General features: G+C 66.7%; 1 protein-coding gene across 1 annotated transcript in view; it reads left to right on the top strand.

The window, feature by feature from the left end:
* CACNA1F (calcium voltage-gated channel subunit alpha1 F) overlaps positions 1 to 18,662 on the top strand; it is an 81,210-nt gene extending 62,548 nt beyond the window's left edge. The window contains exons 34-45 of the mRNA XM_030548246.1: positions 371 to 498; positions 7,211 to 7,307; positions 8,164 to 8,266; positions 9,694 to 9,795; positions 10,538 to 10,668; positions 10,866 to 10,985; positions 12,221 to 12,453; positions 12,987 to 13,115; positions 13,491 to 13,657; positions 14,791 to 14,903; positions 16,337 to 16,639; positions 17,892 to 18,662. Of these exons, the coding sequence (XP_030404106.1) occupies positions 371 to 498; positions 7,211 to 7,307; positions 8,164 to 8,266; positions 9,694 to 9,795; positions 10,538 to 10,668; positions 10,866 to 10,985; positions 12,221 to 12,453; positions 12,987 to 13,115; positions 13,491 to 13,657; positions 14,791 to 14,903; positions 16,337 to 16,639; positions 17,892 to 18,164 (1,899 nt within the window). The 3' untranslated portion in view covers positions 18,165 to 18,662. The remainder of the gene's footprint in view (positions 1 to 370; positions 499 to 7,210; positions 7,308 to 8,163; positions 8,267 to 9,693; positions 9,796 to 10,537; positions 10,669 to 10,865; positions 10,986 to 12,220; positions 12,454 to 12,986; positions 13,116 to 13,490; positions 13,658 to 14,790; positions 14,904 to 16,336; positions 16,640 to 17,891) is intronic.
* Positions 18,663 to 23,292: the final 4,630 nt, after the last annotated feature.

The following is a 23,292-nucleotide window of genomic DNA, read 5'->3' as shown; positions in this document are numbered from 1 at the left end:
CCGCCATCCACCGGAGCCCCCTGCACCCCCCATGGGACCCCCTGCCATCCACCAGAGCCCCTTGTGGCCCCTTGTACCCCCCGTGGGGCCCTCTGCCATTCACTGGAGCCCCCTGTACCCCCATGGGACCCTCTGCCATCCGCCAGAGGCCCCAGGGCCCCCCATGTTCCATGGGCACCAACCCCGCCTCCCCCCCCAGGCCCCTGGTCGCCAAGCTCTGCTACTCCCCTTTCCTGGGGGTCATTTGCCCCCTTAACTCTCAGATCTGCCATAACCCCCAGTGCCCCCCATGCTGCATGGGCACGAGATGTCCTCCCCTTGGGGACCCTGCCCCCCCTCCTTTCACTGCTTGACCTCTGCCCCCCCCCAGATAATTAACCTCTTTGTGGCCGTGATCATGGACAATTTCGACTACCTGACCCGGGACTGGTCCATCCTGGGCCCCCACCACCTGGATGAATTCAAACGCATCTGGTCTGAGTACGACCCCACTGCCAAGTAAGGGCTCCACCCCCAGACCCCCCAAACCCTCAATGGCTCCACCCCCAGACCCCCCAAACCCTCAATGGCTCCCCCAGACCCCTCAACCCCCTCAGACCCCCCAAACCCTCAATGGCTCCCCCAGACCCCTCAACCCCCTCAGACCCCCCAAACCCTCAATGGCTCCACCCCAGACCGCCCGAACCTCCCAAACCCTCAATGGCTCCCCCAGACCCCCAAACCCTCAATGGCTCCACCCCAGACCCCCCAAACCCTCAATGGCTCCCCCAGACCCCTCAACCCCCTCAGACCCCCCAAACCCTCAATGGCTCCCCCAGAGGGCTCCCCGCTCCCAGAGGGAGTAACGCCCCCCCATCTCCCCGCTGCCAGAGGGAGTAACGCCCCCCCATCTCCCTGCTCCCAGAGGGGATAACGCCCCCCCCGTCTCCCCGCTGCCAGAGGGGATAACGCCCCCCCATCTCCCCGCTGCCAGAGGGGATAACGCCCCCCCATCTCCCCGCTCCCAGAGGGAGTAACGCCCCCCCATCTCCCCGCTGCCAGAGGGGATAACGCCCCCCATCTCCCCGCTCCCAGAGGGAGTAACGCCCCCCCATCTCCCCGCTGCCAGAGGGAGTAACGCCCCCCCCATCTCCCTGCTGCCAGAGGGGATAACGCCCCCCCATCTCCCTGCTCCCAGAGGGGATAACGTCCCCCCATCTCCCCGCTGCCAGAGGGAGTAACGCCCCCCCATCTCCCCGCTGCCAGAGGGAGTAACGGCCCCCCATCTCCCCGCTCCCAGAGGGAGTAACGCCCCCCCATCTCCCCGCTCCCAGAGGGAGTAACGCCCCCCCATCTCCCTGCTCCCAGAGGGAGTAACGCCCCCCCATCTCCCCGCTGCCAGAGGGAGTAACGCCCCCCCATCTCCCCGCTGCCAGAGGGAGTAACGCCCCCCCATCTCCCCGCTCCCAGAGGGGATAACGCCCCCCCATCTCCCCGCTGCCAGAGGGGATAACGCCCCCCCATCTCCCCGCTCCCAGAGGGAGTAACGCCCCCCCATCTCCCCGCTGCCAGAGGGGATAACGCCCCCCATCTCCCCGCTCCCAGAGGGAGTAACGCCCCCCCATCTCCCCGCTGCCAGAGGGAGTAACGCCCCCCCCATCTCCCCGCTCCCAGAGGGGATAACGCCCCCCCCATCTCCCTGCTCCCAGAGGGGATAACGACCCCCCATCTCCCCGCTCCCAGAGGGAGTAACGCCCCCCCATCTCCCCGCTCCCAGATGGAGTAACACTCCCCCATCTCCCTGCTCCCAGAGGGGATAACGCCCCCCATCTCCCCGCTCCCAGAGGGGATAACGCCCCCCCATCTCCCCCCTCCCAGAGGGAGTAACGCCCCCCCATCTCCCCGCTGCCAGAGGGAGTAACGCCCCCCCATCTCCCTGCTGCCAGAGGGGATAACGCCCCCCCATCTCCCTGCTCCCAGAGGGGATAACGTCCCCCCATCTCCCCGCTGCCAGAGGGAGTAACGCCCCCCCATCTCCCCGCTCCCAGAGGCAGTAACGGCCCCCCCATCTCCCCGCTCCCAGAGGGGATAACGCCCCCCCATCTCCCCGCTGCCAGAGGGGATAACGCCCCCCCATCTCCCCGCTGCCAGAGGGAGTCATGACCCCCCATCTCCCCGCTCCCAGAGGGGATAACGCCCCCCCATCTCCCCGCTCCCAGAGGGGATAACGCCCCCTCCCACTCCCAGAGGGAGTAATGCCCCCCCATCTCCCCGCTCCCAGAGGGAGTCATGCCCCCCCCGCTCCCAGAGGGGATAATGCCCCCCCAATCTCCCCGCAGCCAGAGGGAGTAACACCCCCCATCTCCCCGCTCCCAGAGGGGATAATGCCCCCCCAATCTCCCCGCAGCCAGAGGGAGTAACGCCCCCCCATCTCCCCGCTGCCAGAGGGGATAACGCCCCCCATCTCCCCGCTCCCAGAGGGAGTAACGCCCCCCCATCTCCCCGCTCCCAGAGGGGATAACGCCCCCCCCATCTCCCCGCTCCCAGAGGGGATAACGCCCCCCCATCTCCCCACTCCCAGAGGGAGTAACACTCCCCCATCTCCCTGCTCCCAGAGGGGATAACGCCCCCCATCTCCCCGCTCCCAGAGGGAGTAACGCCCCCCCATCTCCCCGCTCCCAGAGGGGATAACGCCCCCCCCATCTCCCTGCTCCCAGAGGGGATAACGCCCCCCCATCTCCCCGCTCCCAGAGGGAGTAACACTCCCCCATCTCCCTGCTCCCAGAGGGGATAACGCCCCCCATCTCCCCGCTCCCAGAGGGAGTAACGCCCCCCCATGTCCCCGCTCCCAGAGGGGATAACGCCCCCCATCTCCCCGCTGCCCGAGGGGATAACGCCCCCCCATCTCCCCGCTCCCAGAGGGGATAACGCCCCCCCATCTCCCCACTCCCAGAGGGAGTAACGCCCCCCCATCTCCCCGCTGCCAGAGGGAGTAACGCCCCCCCATCTCCCTGCTGCCAGAGGGGATAACGCCCCCCCATCTCCCTGCTCCCAGAGGGGATAACGTCCCCCCATCTCCCCGCTGCCAGAGGGAGTAACGCCCCCCCATCTCCCCGCTGCCAGAGGGAGTAACGCCCCCCCATCTCCCCGCTCCCAGAGGGAGTAACGCCCCCCCATCTCCCCGCTGCCAGAGGGGATAACGCCCCCCCATCTCCCCGCTCCCAGAGGGAGTAACGCCCCCCCATCTCCCCGCTGCCAGAGGGAGTAACGCCCCCCCATCTCCCTGCTCCCAGAGGGGATAACGCCCCCCCCATCTCCCCGCTGCCAGAGGGGATAACGCCCCCCCATCTCCCCGCTCCCAGAGGGAGTAACGCCCCCCCATCTCCCCGCTGCCAGAGGGGATTACGCCCCCCATCTCCCCGCTCCCAGAGGGAGTAACGCCCCCCCATCTCCCCGCTGCCAGAGGGAGTAACGCCCCCCCATCTCCCCGCTCCCAGAGGGGATAACGCCCCCCCATCTCCCCGCTCCCAGATGGAGTAACACTCCCCCATCTCCCTGCTCCCAGAGGGGATAACGCCCCCCATCTCCCCGCTCCCAGAGGGGATAACGCCCCCCCCATCTCCCCACTCCCAGAGGGAGTAACGCCCCCCCATCTCCCTGCTGCCAGAGGGAGTAACGCCCCCCCATCTCCCTGCTGCCAGAGGGGATAACGCCCCCCCATCTCCCTGCTCCCAGAGGGGATAACGTCCCCCCATCTCCCCGCTGCCAGAGGGAGTAACGCCCCCCCCATCTCCCCGCTCCCAGAGGGAGTAACGGCCCCCCCATCTCCCCGCTCCCAGAGGGGATAACGCCCCCCCATCTCCCCGCTGCCAGAGGGGATAACGCCCCCCCATCTCCCCGCTGCCAGAGGGAGTCATGACCCCCCATCTCCCCGCTCCCAGAGGGGATAACGCCCCCCCATCTCCCCGCTCCCAGAGGGGATAACGCCCCCTCCCACTCCCAGAGGGAGTAATGCCCCCCCATCTCCCCGCTCCCAGAGGGAGTCATGCCCCCCCCGCTCCCAGAGGGGATAATGCCCCCCCAATCTCCCCGCAGCCAGAGGGAGTAACACCCCCCATCTCCCCGCTCCCAGAGGGGATAACGCCCCCCCTTCTCCCCGCTCCCAGAGGGGATAACGCCCCCCCATCTCCCCGCTCCCAGAGGGAGTCATGTCCCCCACGTCTGCCCGCTCCCAGCGGGGATAACCCCCGCGCCATCTCTAGCCCAGCATAACACAGGAGGGTTTATCCAGTGTCAGGAAACTCTGGCATCTGCCCTGGCCTCCTGCAGCCTGGCACATACAAGTCTCCCTGCATCCAGGGGGGCTCTGCCTGCTCCCTCCCCCCAGTCCTGAGCCCCCCCATTCCCAGCCGGGCATCTGCTACCTCTGGCCCCAGAAGATCCTCCCCTGGCCTTTGTCCTCCGTCCCAGGGCCCCTCTCTCCTCCTGCCTTTGTTCCCTCTGGCTGGAACTAGCTGACGGCCAAGCTGGGGTCCAGGTCACCAGTTGTTGGGGTTCCCCGTCACCAGGCCGTGGTCTGGGGGTTCTGGCTGCTAGGCGAGGTCACACCTGGTCCCCTGCAACAACAAACCCTCTCCCACCACCTTGTTAAACACACAGCACACAGGGAAACTGAGGCACACACACTATTCATGTAAACCACCACAAAAATCCCCAACTTTGTCACCTCTCCAATCCCCTGGGCCCCCAAAGCCCTGATTCCCCCATGCCCCCAATTCCGCCAGGACCTCCAATTCCCTTGGGACCCCCCCAGCCCCCAAAACTGGCGATTCCCCCAGGACCTGCACACCCCTAATTTCCCTGGGACCCCCTGTGACGTGCGGTCCATGGGGGGAACCCCCTTCAGTGCAACAGCCCTTCTTGGGGGTCCAGCCCCTCCACCTCCTGGAGCCGCACCTCTCTGAGCCTCAGCACATCTGTCTCTGTCGTGGGCCCCTCAGGGAGTCCCCTCGCTCTGGCCCCCAAGGCCTCCCCCTCTAGGGGATAATCCTGCCTGTGAGGAACTGGGATGGTTCTTACTGGGGGCTGTGAATGCTGAGGGGGGGGTTGGCCTGGGAGGACGATCTGCACTGGGGGATGGGAGACTGGCTGGAGGGAGAGTCACTGAGCAGGTAACAGGCGAACCCAGGAAGGGGGGAGGCCAGGGGACCCCTCTGCCCGGGAAGCTGCACAAAGGCTGGGTGTCACGGAGTCCCCGGGCGATGCTCTGGAGCTGCTCCCCACCAAGCCAGGCAGGACTTTGGGGAGCCTCCTCTCCCTTGGAGCAGACTTGTTCAGGGCAAGAAGCTCCCACGGCTTCACCTCCTGGGTCTCTCCTTGGAGCATTCAGCATCCTCTGCCCTTCCGTGCGCTTCCCACAGCGAGTCCACCCCAGCGGGGTCCTGGGGAAGCCACAGGGTCCTGCACCCCAACTTCACAGTCAGACGTGACTCTCAGCCAGCCAGTAACACAGAGGTTTATTCGATGACAGGAACAGTGTCTAACACAGAGCTTGTAGATATAGCGAACCGGACCCCTCGGCCGGGTCCATTCTGGGGGGCCGTGAGCCAGACCCCCACGTCTGCCCTCACTCCTCGTCCCCAGCCAGCTCCAGACTGAAACCCCCTCCAGCCCCTCCTCTCTGCTCAGCTCCTGTCCCAGGCCAGGGGGTCTCCTGACCCCTTTGTCTCCCACACCTTCAGCTGGCACCTTTGCAGAGGAGGGGCCCAGGCCAGCAGTTGCCAGGAGACAGAGTGTCAGGCATTTAGGGGCACTGGCCCTTTGCTCTGCCAGATACTTAAGAACTGCCATGGGGACACTGAGGCACCAACACAGTATTCAGAGAAAACATTAAGAACCTTTCCAGTTCGTCACACTGGGGAGGGGAGATGCTGGGGAGCGAGGGGGTTTCAGGAGCTGGCTGGGGAATGGAGGGAAGCACAGACGGGGCTCTGACCTTCCAAGGGGGCTGTGATGCTCCCGGGACCCCAAGCTGGACCCAGTTGGGGGGGATCCTGTTGTCTGTGCCTGCAAGACCTGTCTGGGACTGTGTTCCTGTCGTCTGAATAAACCTCCTGCTTCCCTGGCTGGCTGAGAGTCGTGGGGAATGGCAGGGAGCCGGGGTTGCAGGGCCGACTCCCCCACACTCCGTGACCCCCCCCCCCATTCACTAGCCCGGAGCGACTCTCCGCCAGCGTAACACAGGAGGGTTTATCCAGAGTCTGACCCCAGCACAGGAAACTCCCCAGCCTGTCCTCCCTTAGCCCAGCACATCCCAGTCCCCCTGCAGCCAGGGGGGCTCTGCCTGCTCCCCCTCTCCAGCCCCGAGCCCCCCCACTCCCAGCTGGGCATCTGCTGCCCCCGGCCCAAACCCGCCTCTGTCCATTGGCTTCTCTCCAGGTAACCGGGGTGGCCTGGGCCCCCTCTCCCCTCCTCTGTCCTCTGGCTGATCAGGTCCCCGGGCCCCTCTCCCCGCAGCCCATTGTCCCCCCGTGGCCAGAACCAGCTGCAACTCCTGAGCTGGGTCACCAGGTCACCGGTCGCTGGGGTCTCCATCCTCCAGGCCATCGGCCGGGGTCCCAACTTCCCTCCCCCTCGTTAAACCAGCAACCCCCAGGGACACTGAGTCGCACCCCCTGAGCCTGCAACCCCCTGGAACATACAGAAAAACCAAGAAACGCCCCCCCACTTCATCAACCCCCCCCCCCCACACCTCCAATTCCCCTGGGACGCCCCAAGCCCCCAATTCCCCCAGACCCACCACATCCCCATTTCCCCAGAGACCCCCACAACCCCCAGACCCCCCCACACCTCCAATTCCCCTGGGACCCCAAATGCCCCAGACCCCCCTCACCCCCAATTCCCCACAACCCCCAGCCCCCCTACCTCCAATTGCCCTGGGACCCCCAAGCCCCCAATTCCCCCAGACCCACCACACTCTCAATTCCCCAGAGACCCCCACAAGCCCCAGCCCCCCCACACCTCCAATTCCCCTGGGACCCCCCAAGCCCTCAATTCCCCCAGGCCCCCCCACACTCCAAATTCCCCTGCAAACCCCCAATTCCCCTGGGACCCAGAGCCCCCCTCCCTATCATAACCCCAGCTCTACCCTCCCTTGCCATTCCCCCAACCAGCACCAGTGGCAGCAGACCCCCATGGTGCACAGCTCCCCCCACCCCATTTCTCTCCCCAGGGGCCGCATTAAACACTTGGACGTGGTGACCTTGCTACGCCGGATCCAGCCGCCCCTGGGCTTCGGGAAGCTCTGCCCCCACCGCGTGGCCTGTAAGGTCCGGACTCCTGGGTTCTCCCCGGCTCTGGGAGGGGAGTGGGGCTGGTGGTTAGAGCAGGGGGGGCTGGGAGCCAGGACTTCTGGGTTCTCTCCCCGGCTCTGGGAGGGGAGTGGGGGCTGGTGGTTACAGCAGGGGGGCTGGGAGCCAGGACTCCTGGGTTCTCTCCCCAGCTCTGGGAGGGGAGTGGGGGCTTGTGGTTAGAGCAGGGGGGCTGGGAGCCAGGACTCCTGGGTTCTCTCCCCTGCTCTGGGAGGGGAGTGGGGCCTGGTGGTTAGAGCAGGGGGGCTGGGAGCCAGGACTCCTGGATTCTCTCCCTGGCTCTGGGAGGGCAGTGGTGTCTAGTGGTTAGAACGGGGGGGGCTGGGAGCCAGGACTCCTGGGTTCTCTCCCTGGCACTGGGAGGGGAGTGGGGGCTGGTGGTTAGAGCAGGGGGGGCTGGGAGCCAGGACTCCTGGGTTCTCTCCCTGGCACTGGGAGGGGAGTGGGGGCTGGTGGTTAGAGCAGGGGGGTAGGAACCAGGACTCCTGGGTTCTCTCCCTGGCGCTGGGAGGGGAGTGGGGGCTGGTGGTTAGAGCAGGGGGGGCTGGGAGCCAGGACTCCTGGGTTCTCTCTCTGGCACTGGAAGGGGAGTGGGGGCTGGTGGTTAGAGCAGGGGGATAGGAACCAGGACTCCTGGGTTCTCTCCCTGGCGCTGGAAGGGGAGTGGGGGTTAGTGGTTAGAGCAGGGGGGTAGGAACCAGGACTCCTGGGTTCTCTCCCTGGCGCTGGAAGGGGAGTGGGGGTTAGTGGTTAGAGTCGTGGGGGGTTGGCTGGGAGCTCGGACACCTGGGTTCTATCCTTCCTCTCTCTGCAGAGGCTGGTTGCCATGAACATGCCTCTCAACGCAGACGGCACCGTCACCTTTAACGCCACTCTCTTCGCCCTGGTCCGCACCTCGCTAAAGATCAAGACAGAAGGTGAAGCCCAGGGGTGTGGGGCAGGGGTACTGTTGGGGCTGTGGGGGTCTGGCATCTCTAGGCCCAGCCTGGCTCAGGCAGGAGGGGATCGAGCGAGCGCTGTGGGGTGATTCCTAGACCCTGGTGTCTCTGGGTCTGTACACAACCGGAGTCGATGGGGACTGGACATGCTGGGGGCAAAGGATTAACTGGAGCTGGTGGGGGGAACTGGGATCCCCCCAGCCCCCTGGGACAAATCAGCTTTTCAGAGAGCCATTGAGCTGGAAAATGCTGCATCATGAGAGTTGTAGTTCAGCTGCCTACCTTCTCCCATTCTCCTCCAGAGCCTGGGAGGTGTGGATGGACTACATCTCCCATGATACACCACAGCCTCCTTATTGGTGATTCCTGCAGGGCATCATGGGAGTTGTAGTTCAGTGGCTTCCTGGGATTTATTCTGGTGCCTCACATTGCTGGGTCTCTCTGAGTCAGGGTTCCCGGATGGACTACATCTCCCATGATGCATCACAGTCCACCTTTCTCAAATGTGGCCACTGTGGCCCCATGCAGCCACCAGGGGCTTTTCTTGTGGCCACAGCCTCTTGGGTGGTGATGTGAGGGGCAAAGCAGAGATCCCTCCCATGGGTTCCCCCACCTTCCCGGGGGTGGTGGGGCTCGGGCTTCGGGCTCCAGCCCTGGGCTCAGCTCCCCCATCACCCAAACCCCCGCATCGCCCTGGGCCCTCCCCACCTCGGGCTTCATTTGTCCTCTGGCTTGTCTGCTGGGAAAAGTGATATTAACAAACATACAAATCTCACCTTGCACAGGAGCAAGTCTTAAGCACCTTATTTGGGTTTCTATCATGTGTGGGGCCAGTAATGGACAGAGACAACTGTATGTTATTGTTATTATCGAGTCTGCAAAAAAACCCAACACAAATAACCTGCAGCGCTGTGGACATGCGGACGTGCACGTTGATCTGGTTTCCTACAGTTACGGAAGTGTTTTAGTATGTCAGAGCAGCCACCAGCAGGCTCCACCAAAAATGTGTCAGGAGAGTCACTGCAAGGCATCCTGGGAGTGCTAGTTTGGTGCCTCTCACTCCCTGTTATCTATGAGTTGGGCTCCCAGCCGGACTACTTCTCCCAGGAGGCACCATGGTGTAGCCTCTGGGAGAGTCACTGCAAGGCATCCTGGGAGTGGTAGTCCAGGGCCATTGTGGGACTTGTAGTTCTTTTTTGCCTCATTCCAATCCCTCCACCCCATTTTCCTGACCCAGCTATAACTTCCATGATGCCTCGCACTCTCCCCTCTTAGCTAGGGGAGACAGTCCCGCCACAGGCCAAAGTGCATCTTGGGAGTCCCGCCTGGGAGGCCAGCCCCACAGGGGGCCATGGGCCTCTGACCTGTAGCTCACGGTGCCGGGCCTCCCATGTCACCCCCACCAGGGAACTTGGACCAAGCCAACAAAGAGCTCCGGGCCGTCATCAAGAAGATCTGGAAGAGAACAAAACCCAAACTCCTGGATGAGGTGATACCTCCGCCAGAAGGTGAGAAATACCCACCACGACCACCACCAGATACAGCCGGGGAGAGAACCCAGGCGTCCTGGCTCCCTGCACGCCTCTCTAACCCCGGCCCCCTCTCCCTTCCCAGGGCAGGGAGAGAACCCAGGTGTCCTGGTGCCCAGCCCCCCTGCTCTAACCCACCAGCCCCCACTCCCTTCCTAGGGCGGGGAGAGAACCCAGGTGTCCTGGTGCCCAGCCCCCCTGCTCTAACCCACCAGCCCCCTCTCCCTTCCCAGGGCAGGGAGAGAACCCAGGCGTCCTGGCTCCCTGCACGCCTCTCTAACCACCGGCCCCCTCTCCCTTCCCAGGGCAGGGAGAGAACCCAGGTGTCCCGGTGCCCAGCCCCCCTGCTCTAACCCACCAGCCTCCACTCCCTTCCCAGGGCGGGGAGAGAACCCAGGCGTCCTGGCTCCCTGCCCCCCTGCTCTAACCCACCAGCCTCCACTCCCTTCCCAGGGCGGGGAGAGAACCCAGGCGTCCTGGCTCCCTGCCCCCCTGCTCTAACCCACCAGCCCCCTCTCCCTTCCCAGGGCAGGGAGAGAACCCAGGCGTCCTGGCTCCCTGCCCGCCTCTCTAACCACCAGCCCCCACTCCCTTCCCAGAGCTGGGAGAGAACCCAGGTGTCCTGGCTCCCAGCCCCCCTGCTCTAACCCATCAGCCCCCACTCCCCTCCCAGAGCCGGGAGAGAACCCAGGTGTCCTGACCCCCCTCTCTCGCTCTGCAGAGGAGGAGGTCACAGTGGGGAAGTTTTACGCCACATTCCTGATCCAGGATTATTTCCGGAAGTTCCGGAAGCGGAAGGAAAAGGGGCTTCTGGGGCCGGATGCCTCCCCCAGCAACTCCACCGCCCTGCAGGTGAGACCCCCCTCCCGGGGACACCAAGTCGGCTGGGGGTGGGGGGAGGGGACACCAGGCTGGCGGGGGGAGGGGACACTGGGCTGGTGGGGGGACACCGGGCCAACTGGGGGTGGGGGGAGGAGACACCGGGCTGGCGGGGGGGGAACACCTGGCCGGCTGGGTGTGGGTGCCCCATGGTTCAGGTCTCCCCCCAGGCCGGGCTGCAGACCCTGCAGGACCTGGGTCCCGAGATGCGCCAGGCGCTGTCCTGCGACCTGGAGGAGGGGGAGCAGGCGGCCGGGGACAGGCTGTGTGAGGAGCAGCTGACGTGCCAGGTGAGACCCCCCCGACCCCTCCCCAGCACCCGTCACCCCCCAGCACCCGCTTTCCCTTCCAGCCATGGCTCCTGGTACCACCCCCTGCCCCCTCCCCAGCACCCGTCACCCCCCAGCACCCGCTTTCCCCTCCAGCCACGGTTCCTGGTACCACCCCCTGCCCCCCCCAGCACCCCCGTCACCCCCCAGCACCCGCTTTCCCCTCCCACCACGGCTCCCGATACCACCCCCGTCTGCCCCCCTCCCCAGCACCCCCGTCACCCCCCAGCACCCGCTTTCCCCTCCCGCCACGGCTCCCGATACCACCCTCGTCTGCCCCCCTCCCCAGCACCCCCGTCACCCCCCAGCACCCGCTTTCCCCTCCCGCCACGGCTCCCGATACTACCCCCGTCTGCCCCCCTCCCCAGCACCCCCGTCACCCCCCAGCACCCACTTTCCCCTCCCGCCATGGCTCCCGATACCACCCCCGTCTGCCCCCCTCCCCAGCACCCCCGTCACCCCCCAGCACCCGCTTTCCCCTCCCGCCACGGCTCCTGGTACCACCCCCTGCCCCCTCCCCAGCACCCCCGTCACCCCCCAGCACCCGCTTTCCCCTCCCGCCACGGCTCCTGGTACCACCCCCTGCCCCCCCCCAGCACCCCCGTCACCCCCCAGCACCCGCTTTCCCCTCCCGCCATGGCTCCTGATACCACCCCCTGCCCCCTCCCCAGCACCCCCGTCACCCCCCAGCACCCGCTTTCCCCTCCCGCCATGGCTCCTGATACCACCCCCTGCCCCCTCCCCAGCACCCCCGTCACCCCCCAGCACCCGCTTTCCCCTCCCGCCATGGCTCCCGATACCACCCCCGTCTGCCCCCCCCCAGCACCCCCGTCACCCCCCAGCACCCGCTTTCCCCTCCCGCCACGGCTCCTGGTACCACCCCCTGCCCCCTCCCCAGCACCCCCGTCACCCCCAGCACCCGCTTTCCCCTCCTGCCACGGCTCCTGATACCACCCCCGTCTGTCCCCTTTCCCAGCACCCCCGTCACCCCCCAGCACCCGCTTTCCCCTCCCGCCACGGCTCCCGATACCAGCTCCTGCCCCCCCCAGCACCCCCGTCACCCCCAGCACCCGCTTTCCCCTCCCGCCTCGGCTCCCGATACCACCCCCTCTGCCCCCCCGGGTGTCCCCCAAGTGCTCCTTTCCCGTGCCTGAGTGCCCCACTCCCAGTTAACCCCTCCCCTCGTGTTACCACAGACCCCAGAGGGACTGCTTGGCAACGCCCCCGATCACCGCCCCACGGCGCCCGTCTCCGCCCCGGCCGAGGGGGGTGGGGAGCCCCTGGCCAATGAGCTGCTGGACCCCCGGCGCCCCTCTTCCTCCAGTCTGGCCAGGACCCCCAGCAGCCTCCCCAGCTACGAGGAGAATGAGGGGGGGCAGGAGGAGCTGCCCGAGCTACCCCACATCCCCAGCAGGCACTGCAGGAACAGGTACCGGACACCGGGGTTCTTACCAGGGCTCTGGGAAGGGAGGGGGGTCGGGGGGCTCCTGGGTTCTCCCCCCAGCTCTGGGAGGGGAGTGGGGGCTGGTGGTTAGAGCAGGGGGGCTGGGAGCCAGGACTCCTGGGTTCTCTCCCGGCTCTGGGAGGGGAGTGGGGGCTGGTGGGTGTGAGCAGGGGGGCTGGGAGCCAGGACTCCTGGGTTCTCTCCCTGGCTCTGGGAGGGGAGTGGGGGCTGGTGGGTAGAGCAGGGGGGCTGGGAGCCAGGACTCCTGGGTTCTCTCCAGGCTCTGGGAGGGGAGTGGGGGCTGGTGGTTAGAGCAGGGGGGCTGGGAGCCCGGACTCCTGGGTTCTCTCCCCGGCTCTGGGAGGGGAGTGGGGGCTGGTGGGTTAGAGCAGGGGGGCTGGGAGCCAGGACTCCTGGGTTCTCTCCCGGCTCTGGGAGGGGAGTGGGGGCTGGTGGGTTAGAGCAGGAGGGCTCGGAGCCAGGACTCCTGGGTTCCCAGTGTCTGTGTGTCTGTCCAGGCGGAGCTCTAACGGGAGCTGTGTCCCCCGGACGGTGCATGAGGAGTCCGCCCCAGCCGAGGAGACGGCGAGGCAGCAAGGCTACAATAGCCGGGAGGACGACTCGGAGAGCCTGGCATCTCAGGACAGGTGGGGAGCTGGGATGCAGCCACCTCGGGTGGGGCGGCTGGGGAACAGCCACACATAACGCCTCATGGGGCGGGCTCCTGCACAGTGGGATTGAGCTTGGACGCCTGGGTTCCCACCCTGACTCTTGAGGGTGGGAGCTGGAGTGGGGCTTGGGTTTACCCCACCTCCCAACAACTGGGGAGCACCTCCCACATTTCCCCACGGGGGACCTGGGCTGACAGGCGTTTTCCGTCTCTCTCTCCTGCTGCATCCTTCTGTCCGTCTGACACTTTTGTCTTCCCTTCCTTCATTTTTTGACCCCGTGGGGTTCGCCCCAGATGCCGAGGTTCCCCCTTCCTTTCTTCCTTTGTTTCTTTCATTCCTTCTCCGGCGCAGGCAGCCGTATCTGGGGGACGCCCGGCTCTACTGGCGCCGCTGGGATGACGGTGGCTATGGGGGGTCCCTGCCGCTGCCCCATCGCCGCCTCTCCAACACCCACCCGGACGGGGGGCCAGGGGGGCGCCTGGCCAAGCGCCGACGCCTCCTGCCCCCCACACCCGCAGGTAGGGGGCTGGAGGTCCAGGGCTAGCAAAGAGGAGGGCAAGGGGGAGGTGAGGGGCCACAGGGTGGGGCTAGGGGGTGGTTGGGGAGGGACAAACAGCTGGAAGTGGTGCTGGGGGCGGGGCAAGGGACAAAGATCGGGTGGTGGGCAGGGCTAGGGGGAGGGGCTGGGAGGTGCATGTGATAGGTTGCAAGGAGCAGGATTATGGCGGTGGGCGGGGCTGGGGAGGGCCTGGAAGGCGCAAGAGGCGGGGCTAGAGTGGTGGGCGGAGCTTGGAGAAGGGCTGGAAGGTGCAAGTGGTGGGGTGCACTAGGCGGGGCTAGGGTGGTGGGCAGGGCTAGGGGAGGGGCTGGAAGGTGCATGTGTCGGTTGCAAGGGGCTGGGCTAGGGTGGTGGGCGGGGCTACAGGAGGGGCTGGAAGGTGCAAGTGGTGGATTGCAGGGGGGCGGGGCTAGGGTTGTGGGTGGGGCTAGGGGAAGGGCCGGAAGGAACATTTTGGCAGGGCAAGGGGCGGGGCTAGGGTGGTGGTCAGGGCTAGGGGTGGGGCTGGAAGGAACATTGAGGCAGGGCAAGGGGCGTGGCTAGGGTTGTGGGCGGGGCTAAGGGAGGGGCTGGAAGGTGCAAGTGGTGGGTTGAAGAGGGCGGGGCTAGGGTTGTGGGTGGGGGCTAGGGGAAGGGCCGGAAGGAACATTGAGGCAGGGCAAGGGGCGGGGCTAGGGTGGTGGGCGGGGCTACAGGAGGGGCTGGAAGGTGCAAGTGGTGGGTTGCAAGGGGCGGGGCTAGGGTTGTGGGTGGGGCTAGGGGAAGGGCCGGAAGGAACATTTTGGCAGGGCAAGGGGCGGGGCTAGGGTGGTGGGCAGGGCTAGGGGTGGGGCTGGAAGGAACATTGAGGCAGGGCAAGGGGCGTGGCTAGGGTGGTGGGCAGGGCTAGGGGAGGGGCTGGAAGGAACATTGAGGCAGGGCAAGGGGCGGGGATAGGGTGGGCAGGGGAGGGAAGATTTGAGGGTGGGGTGGGGCTGGGGGACAAGGCAGAGGGGGAGGGACAGGGGGTGGGGCTTGATGGGAAGGGGTGGGGCTTGGTCTGAGGCCATGTGAGCGCTGGGGAGTTACGCCCCCCCCCGTTGGCGCCCCCAGGCCGGAAGTCGCCCTTCCTCATGCAGTGTTTGCAGCGGCAGGGCAGCTGTGAGGACATGCCCATCCCGGGCACCTACCACCAGAACGCCCCAGCCCGGCGCCACCACCCCCAGGTATCGAGGGGACAGGCTGTGCACGACCTGCACCTGGGGCTGCCTCTCGCACGGCCATTCGCACGAGGCGGCACGCCCGGGGTCTCTGACGGGACGATCTGTGGAAGGCGTGCGGGGTGGCTCGCTCATTCACGGTGCCCAGCTGGGCAGTGGCTGGGGCCCGGGCCCGGCTCTAGGCACTGGCAAAGCAAGCACGTGCTTGGGGCAGCATAATTCCATGGGGTGGCACTCCGGGCAGTTGTGCTCTGCCACTGGGAGCTTGGGGTGGCAAAAAATGCTGGCCCTGGCCCTGCTGGGGACAGGCACCTAGCGCCCGCTGGGGGGTGGGCGCCTCCTTTGGTGCCACGGGGCGTCTCCCAACCTGTGTCCATAACAGCCAGAGGGCAGACACTCTGCACGTGGAGCTGAGCCACAGGACTGTGTGTGTGCAATGGTGCGACGGGGTGTGCGCGCATGTGATGGTGCCACAGGGGGCATGTTCGTGCGATGGTGCAACAAGGTATGTGTGCATGTGATGGTGCAGCATGGGGTGTGTGCATGCCGTAGTGCAGTGGGGGGCTATGTGCGTGCAATGGTGCAATGGGGGGCATGTTTGTGCAATGGTGCGATGGGGTGTGTGCATGTGATGGTGTGACGGTGCATGTTTGTGTGATGGTGCAACAAGGTATGTGTGCATGCGATGGTGCAGCATGGGGTATGTGCATTGCAGAAGTGCAATGGGGCTGTGCGCATGCAATGGTGCAGTATGGACTTGTGCATGTGATGGTGCAATAGAGGGCATGTGCATGTGATGGGACGTGATGGTGCGACGGGGGCGTTTGTGCGATGGTGTGATGGCGGCATGTGCATGCGGTAGTGCAATGGGGGCTGTGTGTGTGCAATGGTGCAATACGGATTTGTGCATGTGATGGTGCAATAGAGGGCATGTGCATGCGATGGGATGTGATGGTGCGACGGGGGTGTTTGTGCGATGGTGTGATGTGGCGTGGGCATGCGGTAGTGCAATGGGGGGCTGTGTGTGTGCAATGGTGCGACAGGGCATGTGATGGTGCGATGGGGGGCTGAGTGCCCATGACGGTGCAACAGGGGGGCATGTGCATGTGATGGTGCGATGGGATATGTGATGGTGTGACTGTGGGCATGTGTGTGCGATGGGGGGATGTGTGCATGTGATGGTGCAATGGAACATGTGATAGTGTGACTGTGGGGATGGGCGTGCAATGATACGATGGTGTGTGTGTGCATGCGATGGTGCAATGGGATGTGATGGTGTGACGGGTGTGTGTGTGTCTGTGAGCGATGGTGTGACGGTGTGTGTGTGTGTGTTGGGGCAATGGCACATGTGATGGTGCGACTGGAGGCATGTCCATGCGAGGGGGGCATGTGTGTGTGTGCTCCCCCCACAGCCCCGCTCACCCCGCTCTGCCCCCCAGGGCTACGGCAGCACCGCCTCCTGGCACAGCACCCGCCACCCCTCAGGGGACTCCTCGCAGGCCTGGGCTGCGCCCCCCAAGCGGGGCCGGCTGCTTTACGCCCCACTGCTGCTGGTGGAGGAGGGGGGGCTGACGGTCAGGGGCTGGGGGGAGAAGAGCAGCAGCCGCAGCCTCCCGCCCCCCTCCCGCACCCGCTGGGGGGCCCATGAGCCGGACCTGCCCTGGCCCCCCTACGCCCATCTCCACGTGCCCAGTCCCAGCTACCACGACCAGCGGGGCAGCGCTGACAGCCTGGTGGAAGCCGTGAGTTGGGGGGCGCTGGCTGGCGGGGGGCAGGGACTGGGGGCGGGCTGGCTCTGGGGGGTAGGGAATGGGGTATGGGGGTGCTGGCTGGCTCTAGGGGGCAGGGAATGGGGTACAGAGTCCGTCCCCTCCGGGGGGCCCCGGCTGGCTCTGGGGCAGGGAATGGGGTACAGGGCTCATCCCCTCCGGGGGGCACTGGGTGACTTTGGGGGGTGGGGACCGGGTGCTGGCTGGCTCTGGGAGCCAGGGGATGGGGTATGGGGCCCATCCCCTCTGGGGGGCCCTGGCTGGCTTAGGGGCAGGGAATGGGGTACAGTGCCCGTCCCCTCCGGGGGACACCGGCTGGCTCTGGGGGGCAGGGATTGGGGCATGGGGCCCATCCCCTCCAGGAGTGCCGGCTGGCTCTGGGGGGCAGGGAATGGGGTACAGGGCCTGTCCCCTCTGGGGGGTGCCGGCTGGCTCTGGGGGGCAGGGAATGGGGTACAGGGCCTGTCCCCTCTGGGGGGTGCCGGCTGGCTCTGGGGGGCAGGGATTGGGGCATGGGGCCCATCCCCTCCAGGGGTGCCGGCTGGCTGGGTGGCAGGGAATGGGGTACAGGGCCTGTCCCCTCTGGGGGACACCGGCTGGCTCTGGGGGGCAGGGATTGGGGAATGGGGCCCGTCCCCTCCAGGGGTGCCAGCTGGCTGGGTGGCAGGGAATGGGGTACAGGGCCTGTCCCCTCTGGGGGGTGCCGGCTGGCTCTGGGGGGCAGGGAATGGGGTACAGGGCCCATCCCCTCCGGGGGGCACTGGGTGACTTTGGGGGGTGGGGACCGGGTGCTGGCTGGCTCTGGGAGCCAGGGGATGGGGTATGGGGCCCATCCCCTCTGGGGGGCCCTGGCTGGCTGGGGGGCAGGGAATGGGGTACAGTGCCCGTCCCCTCCGGGGGACACCGGCTGGCTCTGGGGGGCAGGGATTGGGGAATGGGTCCCGTCCCCTCCAGGGGTGCCAGCTGGCTGGGTGGCAGGGAATGGGGTACAGGGCCTGTCCCCTCTGGGGGGTGCCGGCTGGCTCTGGGGGGCAGGGAATGGGGTACAGGGCCTGTCCCCTCTGGGGGGTGCCGGCTGGCTCTGGGGGGCAGGGAATGGGGTACAGGGCCTGTCCCCTCTGGGGGGTGCCGGCTGGCTCTGGGGGGCAGGGAATGGGGTACAGGGCCCGTCCCCTCCAGGGGTGCCAGGCGGGCGCCTCCGTCTCTCTGACCCTCGTCCCCCCAGGTGCTGATCTCGGAGGGCCTGGGGCTCTACGCCCGGGACCCCAAGTTCGTGGCCTTTGCCAAGCGGGAGATTGCCGACGCCTGTCACATGACCATCGCCGAGATGGAGAGTGCCGCCTCCGACCTGCTGAGCCGCGGGCGGGGGGCCGGGGGGTGCAGGGGGCCCCTGGGCAGCGACGGGGAGGGGGCCCCCCTGTACAGCGACGAGGAGCCCCTCCGCTCGCGGGCCGAGGACGAGCTGGCCGACGAGATGGTCTGTGTGGCCTCGTATTGACCGGGGCGGGGGGCGCAAGGACCCCCCCGAGGGGACCCCCAGGACTCAGAGATACAGCTGGACCCACCCCGAAGGGCAGGGAGCCGGGGGAGCCCCCCAGGGTGCAGCTGGGGGCAATGGGGGGGCAGGAGAAGACAGAGGAGGGGGCTCCCCCCCAAACACAGCCCCCTCATTGGCCGAGGCAGGCTCCTGCCCTGGGAGGGGGGCTGTGCCAGCAGCCTCGCCTCCTTTGCTGAAGCCACGCCCCCACGCAATGGGGAGCCCCCTAGGGGATGGGGGGGCGGAGCTGGGACAGTTTAATAAAGTCTCTTTGGAAGAAGTGAGGTCTGGGGTCTCCTGCTGGGGGGGTGTCACAGGGACCTCCCAGCACTGGATATTTGGGTGGGGGAATCGCCTAGAGGAACAGGACTGTGGCTACATCCACCCCAATGGGAGACCCCCACTTCCAAGGAGAGAACCCAGGAGTCCGGTTCCCAGCCCCGCTGCTCTAGCCACCAGCCCCCACTGCCCTCCCAGAGCCGGGAGAGAACCCAGGAGTCCTGGCTCCCAGCCCCGCTGCTCTAACCACCAGACCCCACTCCCCTCTCAGAGGCGGGAGAGAACCCAGGAGTCCTGGCTCCCGGCCCCCCTGCTCTAACCCACCAGCCCCCACTCCCCTCCCAGAGCCGGGGGAGAACCCAGGAGTCCTGGCTCCCGGCCCCCCTGCTCTAACCCACCAGCCCCCACTCCCCTCCCAGAGCCGGGGGAGAACCCAGGAGTCCTGGCTCCCAGCTCCCCCTCCCAGAGCCGGGAGAGAACCCAGGAGTCCTGGCTCCCAGCCCTCCTGCTCTAGCCACCAGACCCCACTGCCCTCCCAGAGCTGGGAGAGAACCTAGGAGTCCTGGCTCCCAGCTCCCCCTCCCAGAGCCGAGAGAGAACCCAGGAGTCCAGGCTCCCGGCCCTCCTGCTCTAGCCACCAGACCCCACTGCCCTCCCAGAGCCGGGAGAGAACCCAGGAGTCCGGGCTCCCAGCCCTCCTGCTCTAGCCACCAGACCCCACTGCCCTCCCAGAGCCGGGAGAGAACCCAGGAGTCCTGGCTCCCGGCCCCCCTGCTCTAACCCACCAGCCCCCACTCCCCTCCCAGAGCCAGGAGAGAACCCAGGAGTCCTGGCTCCCAGCCCCCCCTCCCAGAGCTGGGAGAGAAGCCAGGAGTCCGGTTCCCAGCCCCGCTGCTCTAACCACCAGCCCCCACTGCCCTCCCAGAGCCGGGAGAGAACCCAGGAGTCCTGGCTCCCAGCTCCCCCTCCCAGAGCCGGGAGAGAACCCAGGAGTCCGGTTCCCAGCCCCACTGCTCTAGCCACCAGACCCCACTTCCCTCCCAGAGCCGGGAGAGAACCCAGGAGTCCTGGCTCCCAGCTCCCCCTCCCAGAGCCGGGAGAGAACCCAGGAGTCCTGGCTCCCAGCTCCCCCTCCCAGAGCCGGGAGAGAACCCAGGAGTCCTGGCTCCCAGCTCCCCCTCCCAGAGCCGGGAGAGAACCCAGGAGTCCTGGCTCCCAGCTCCCCCTCCCAGAGCCGGGAGAGAACCCAGGAGTCCTGGCTCCCAGCTCCCCCTCCCAGAGCCGGGAGAGAACCCAGGAGTCCGGTTCCCAGCCCCACTGCTCTAGCCACCAGACCCCACTGCCCTCCCAGAGCCGGGAGAGAACCCAGGAGTCCGGTTCCCAGCCCCACTGCTCTAGCCACCAGACCCCACTGCCCTCCCAGAGCCGGGAGAGAACCCAGGAGTCCGGTTCCCAGCCCCACTGCTCTAGCCACCAGACCCCACTGCCCTCCCAGAGCCGGGAGAGAACCCAGGAGTCCTGGCTCCCAGCTCCCCCTCCCAGAGCCGGGAGAGAACCCAGGAGTCCGGGCTCCCAGCTCCCCCTCCCAGAGCCGGGAGAGAACCCAGGAGTCCGGTTCCCAGCCCCACTGCTCTAGCCACCAGACCCCACTGCCCTCCCAGAGCCGGGAGAGAACCCAGGAGTCCTGGCTCCCGGCTCCCCCTCCCAGAGCCGGGAGAGAACCCAGGAGTCCGGTTCCCAGCCCCACTGCTCTAACCACCAGACCCCACTTCCCTCCCAGAGCCGGGAGAGAACCCAGGAGTCCGGTTCCCAGCCCCACTGCTCTAACCACCAGACCCCACTGCCCTCCCAGAGCCGGGAGAGAACCCAGGAGTCCGGGCTCCCAGCTCCCCCTCCCAGAGCCGGGAGAGAACCCAGGAGTCCGGTTCCCAGCCCCACTGCTCTAGCCACCAGACCCCACTGCCCTCCCAGAGCCGGGAGAGAACCCAGGAGTCCTGGCTCCCAGCCCCCCCTCCCAGAGCCGGGAGAGAACCCAGGAGTCCGGGCTCCCAGCCCCCCTGCTCTAACCCACCAGCCCCCACTCCCCTCCCAGAGCCGGGAGAGAACCCAGGAGTCCTGGCTCCCAGCCCCCCCTCCCAGAGCTGGGAGAGAACCCAGGAGTCCGGTTCCCAGCCCTCCTGCTCTAGCCACCAGACCCCACTGCCCTCCCAGAGCCGGGAGAGAACCCAGGAGTCCTGGCTCCCAGCCCCCCCTCCCAGAGCCGGGAGAGAACCCAGGAGTCCGGTTCCCAGCCCCCCTGCTCTAGCCACCAGACCCCACTTCCCTCCCAGAGCCAGGAGAGAACCCAGGAGTCCTGGCTCCCAGCCCTCCTGCTCTAACCACCAGCCCCCTCTCCCCTCCCAGAGCTGAGAGAACCCAGCAGTCCTGGCTCCCAGCCCCCCTGCTCTAACCACCAGCCCCCACTCCCCTCCCGGAGCTGGGGAGAGAACCCAGGAGTCCTGGCTCCCAGCCCCCCCTCCCAGAGCTGGGAGAGAACCCAGGAGTCCTGGCTCCCAGCCCCCCCTGCTCTAACCACCAGCCCCCACTCCTCTCCCGGAGCTGGGGAGAGAACCCAGCAGTCCTGGCTCCCAGCCCCCCCCCCGTTCTAACCACCAGACTCCACTCCCCTCCCAGAGCTGGGGAGAGAACTGGGAGGGGCTGGGGGGATCCAGAGCCCGTGGGCCCCTCTGCCCACATCAGCCCTATGGACCCAGCCTGCCCGGAACAGACCCCTGGGGCCAGCCGCAGTGTCTCCCCCACCACCCGTTCCAGTGCGGGGAGGGGGCAGCGGGGCCGCCCTCACAGACCCAAGACAATTGGGGTGGAAGGTTCTTATCTCGTCCCAGCGCTTGGGGGGGAGTAGAGGGGGGCTCTCCCTGGCCCTAGTTAACCCACTATAAATATCCTCAATTCCTCCCGGGTCCAGCCCCCAGGCCCCACCCCGCATCAGGCCAGGAATGGAGGGGGCATGTCTGAGGGTGAGCCCTGGGGCCAGGAGTCCGCCCGAATGCACACGCCCTGCAGGGGTCACACAGGGATGGTTTGCCCAGTGCGGAGATGCAGCCGCCTCTGGGGCACCACTGGGGCCAGCCGTGTATAACGCTGCAGGAGAACAGCTCCTCTGGTGCTGAGATGCAGCCACCTCTGGGGCTTAGGTGCTGGGGACCAGCCGTGTATAAGGCTGTAGGGGAACGGCTTTTCTGGTGCTGAGATGCAGTCGCTTCGGGCTGGGGTGCTGGGTACCAGCCATGCATAACGCTGCATGAGAACAGCTTGTCTGGCACTGAGATGCAGCCGCCTCTGGGGCACCACTGGGGCCAGCCGTGTATAACGCTGCAGGAGAACGGCTCCTCTGGCGCTGAGATGCAGCCACCTCTGGGGCTGAGGTGCTGGGGACCAGCCGTGTATAACGCTGCAGGGGAACGGCTTGTCTGGTGCTGAGATGCAGCCGCCTCTGGGGCACCACTGGGGCCAGCCGTGTATAACGCTGCAGGAGAATGGCTCCTCTGGCGCTGAGATGCAGCCACCTCTGGGGCTTAGGTGCTGGGGACCAGCCGTGTATAAGGCTGTAGGGGAACGGCTTGTCTGGTGCTGAGATGCAGTCGCTTCGGGCTGGGGTGCTGGGTACCAGCCATGCATAACGCTGCATGAGAACAGCTTGTCTGGCACTGAGATGCAGCCGCCTCTGGGACACCACTGGGGCCAGCCGTGTATAACGCTGCAGGAGAACGGCTCCTCTGGCGCTGAGATGCAGCCACCTCTGGGGCTGAGGTGCTGGGGACCAGCCGTGTATAACGCTGCAGGGGAACGGCTTGTCTGGTGCTGAGATGCAGCCGCCTCTGGGGCACCACTGGGGCCAGCCGTGTATAACGCTGCAGGAGAACGGCTCCTCTGGCGCTGAGATGCAGCCACCTCTGGGGCTGAGGTGCTGGGGACCAGCCATGCATAACGCTGCATGAGAACGGCTTGTCTGGTGCTGAGATGCAGTCGCCTCTGGGGCTGGGGTGCTGGACCAGTTGTGTATAACGCTGCAGGAGAACGGCTCAGCCGGCACGGAGATGCAGCCACCTCTGGGGCACCACCGGGGAACAGCCGTACCTAACGGCGCCCGGTTTCTTTGTCCTGGACCTCGGCGGTCGCCAGCGCCCGGCTGCCGGGGGTCAGGCACGAGGGGCTCCCGGTGACACGGCTCGTGTGCGGCTCTGCCCAAGGCCCCTAGGCCGGGAGGACGCAGGCCAGGCCAAGCCCCCCACGTTCTCCGATGATCCCATCCGTGGGGCAGGGGCAGGGCAGCCCCCCCGGGGCTCCCACTTTTCCTCCAGGGCCACCCAGGCGGCCTCTGGGCCAGCAGCTGCCTCGGCCCGGGCAGGTCTCAGCCAGTTCGTCCCGCCCCAAGGCAGCCCCCGGGCACGGTGCTGAGGGGAAACTGAGGCAGCCCTGGGGCCACTCCAACGTTCCCCCAGTCAGCACCCGGCTCCTTAGCGCCGCAGCCTCACTCATTAGCCCGGCTCGTTAGCTGCGCCTGGCTTCCCCCAGGGCCCTTCGCTAAGGACCCCTGGGAGCCTGTCAATTGGGGTAATTAGCTAATTGGGGCTGGCTCGTCAGCGCTCATTAGGGGACCTAGTAATTGGGTGGGTTAATGGGGCAGCCCAGCTGTCACTAATTTAATTAATCCTAATTAATGGGTGGCACGAATTGGGGTGGGGGAGGGGGCGCTGGAGGACCAAGGAGGGTAACGTTCCCTGCCTGTGTCTCTATGGTCACTGCGGTT

The sequence above is a fragment of the Gopherus evgoodei genome, unplaced genomic scaffold (assembly GCF_007399415.2).
Source record: "Gopherus evgoodei ecotype Sinaloan lineage unplaced genomic scaffold, rGopEvg1_v1.p scaffold_91_arrow_ctg1, whole genome shotgun sequence".
NCBI lineage: Eukaryota > Metazoa > Chordata > Testudines > Testudinidae > Gopherus > Gopherus evgoodei.
Note: the sequence above shows the minus strand (reverse complement) of the source record. Positions and strands in the feature narration are given on the sequence as shown.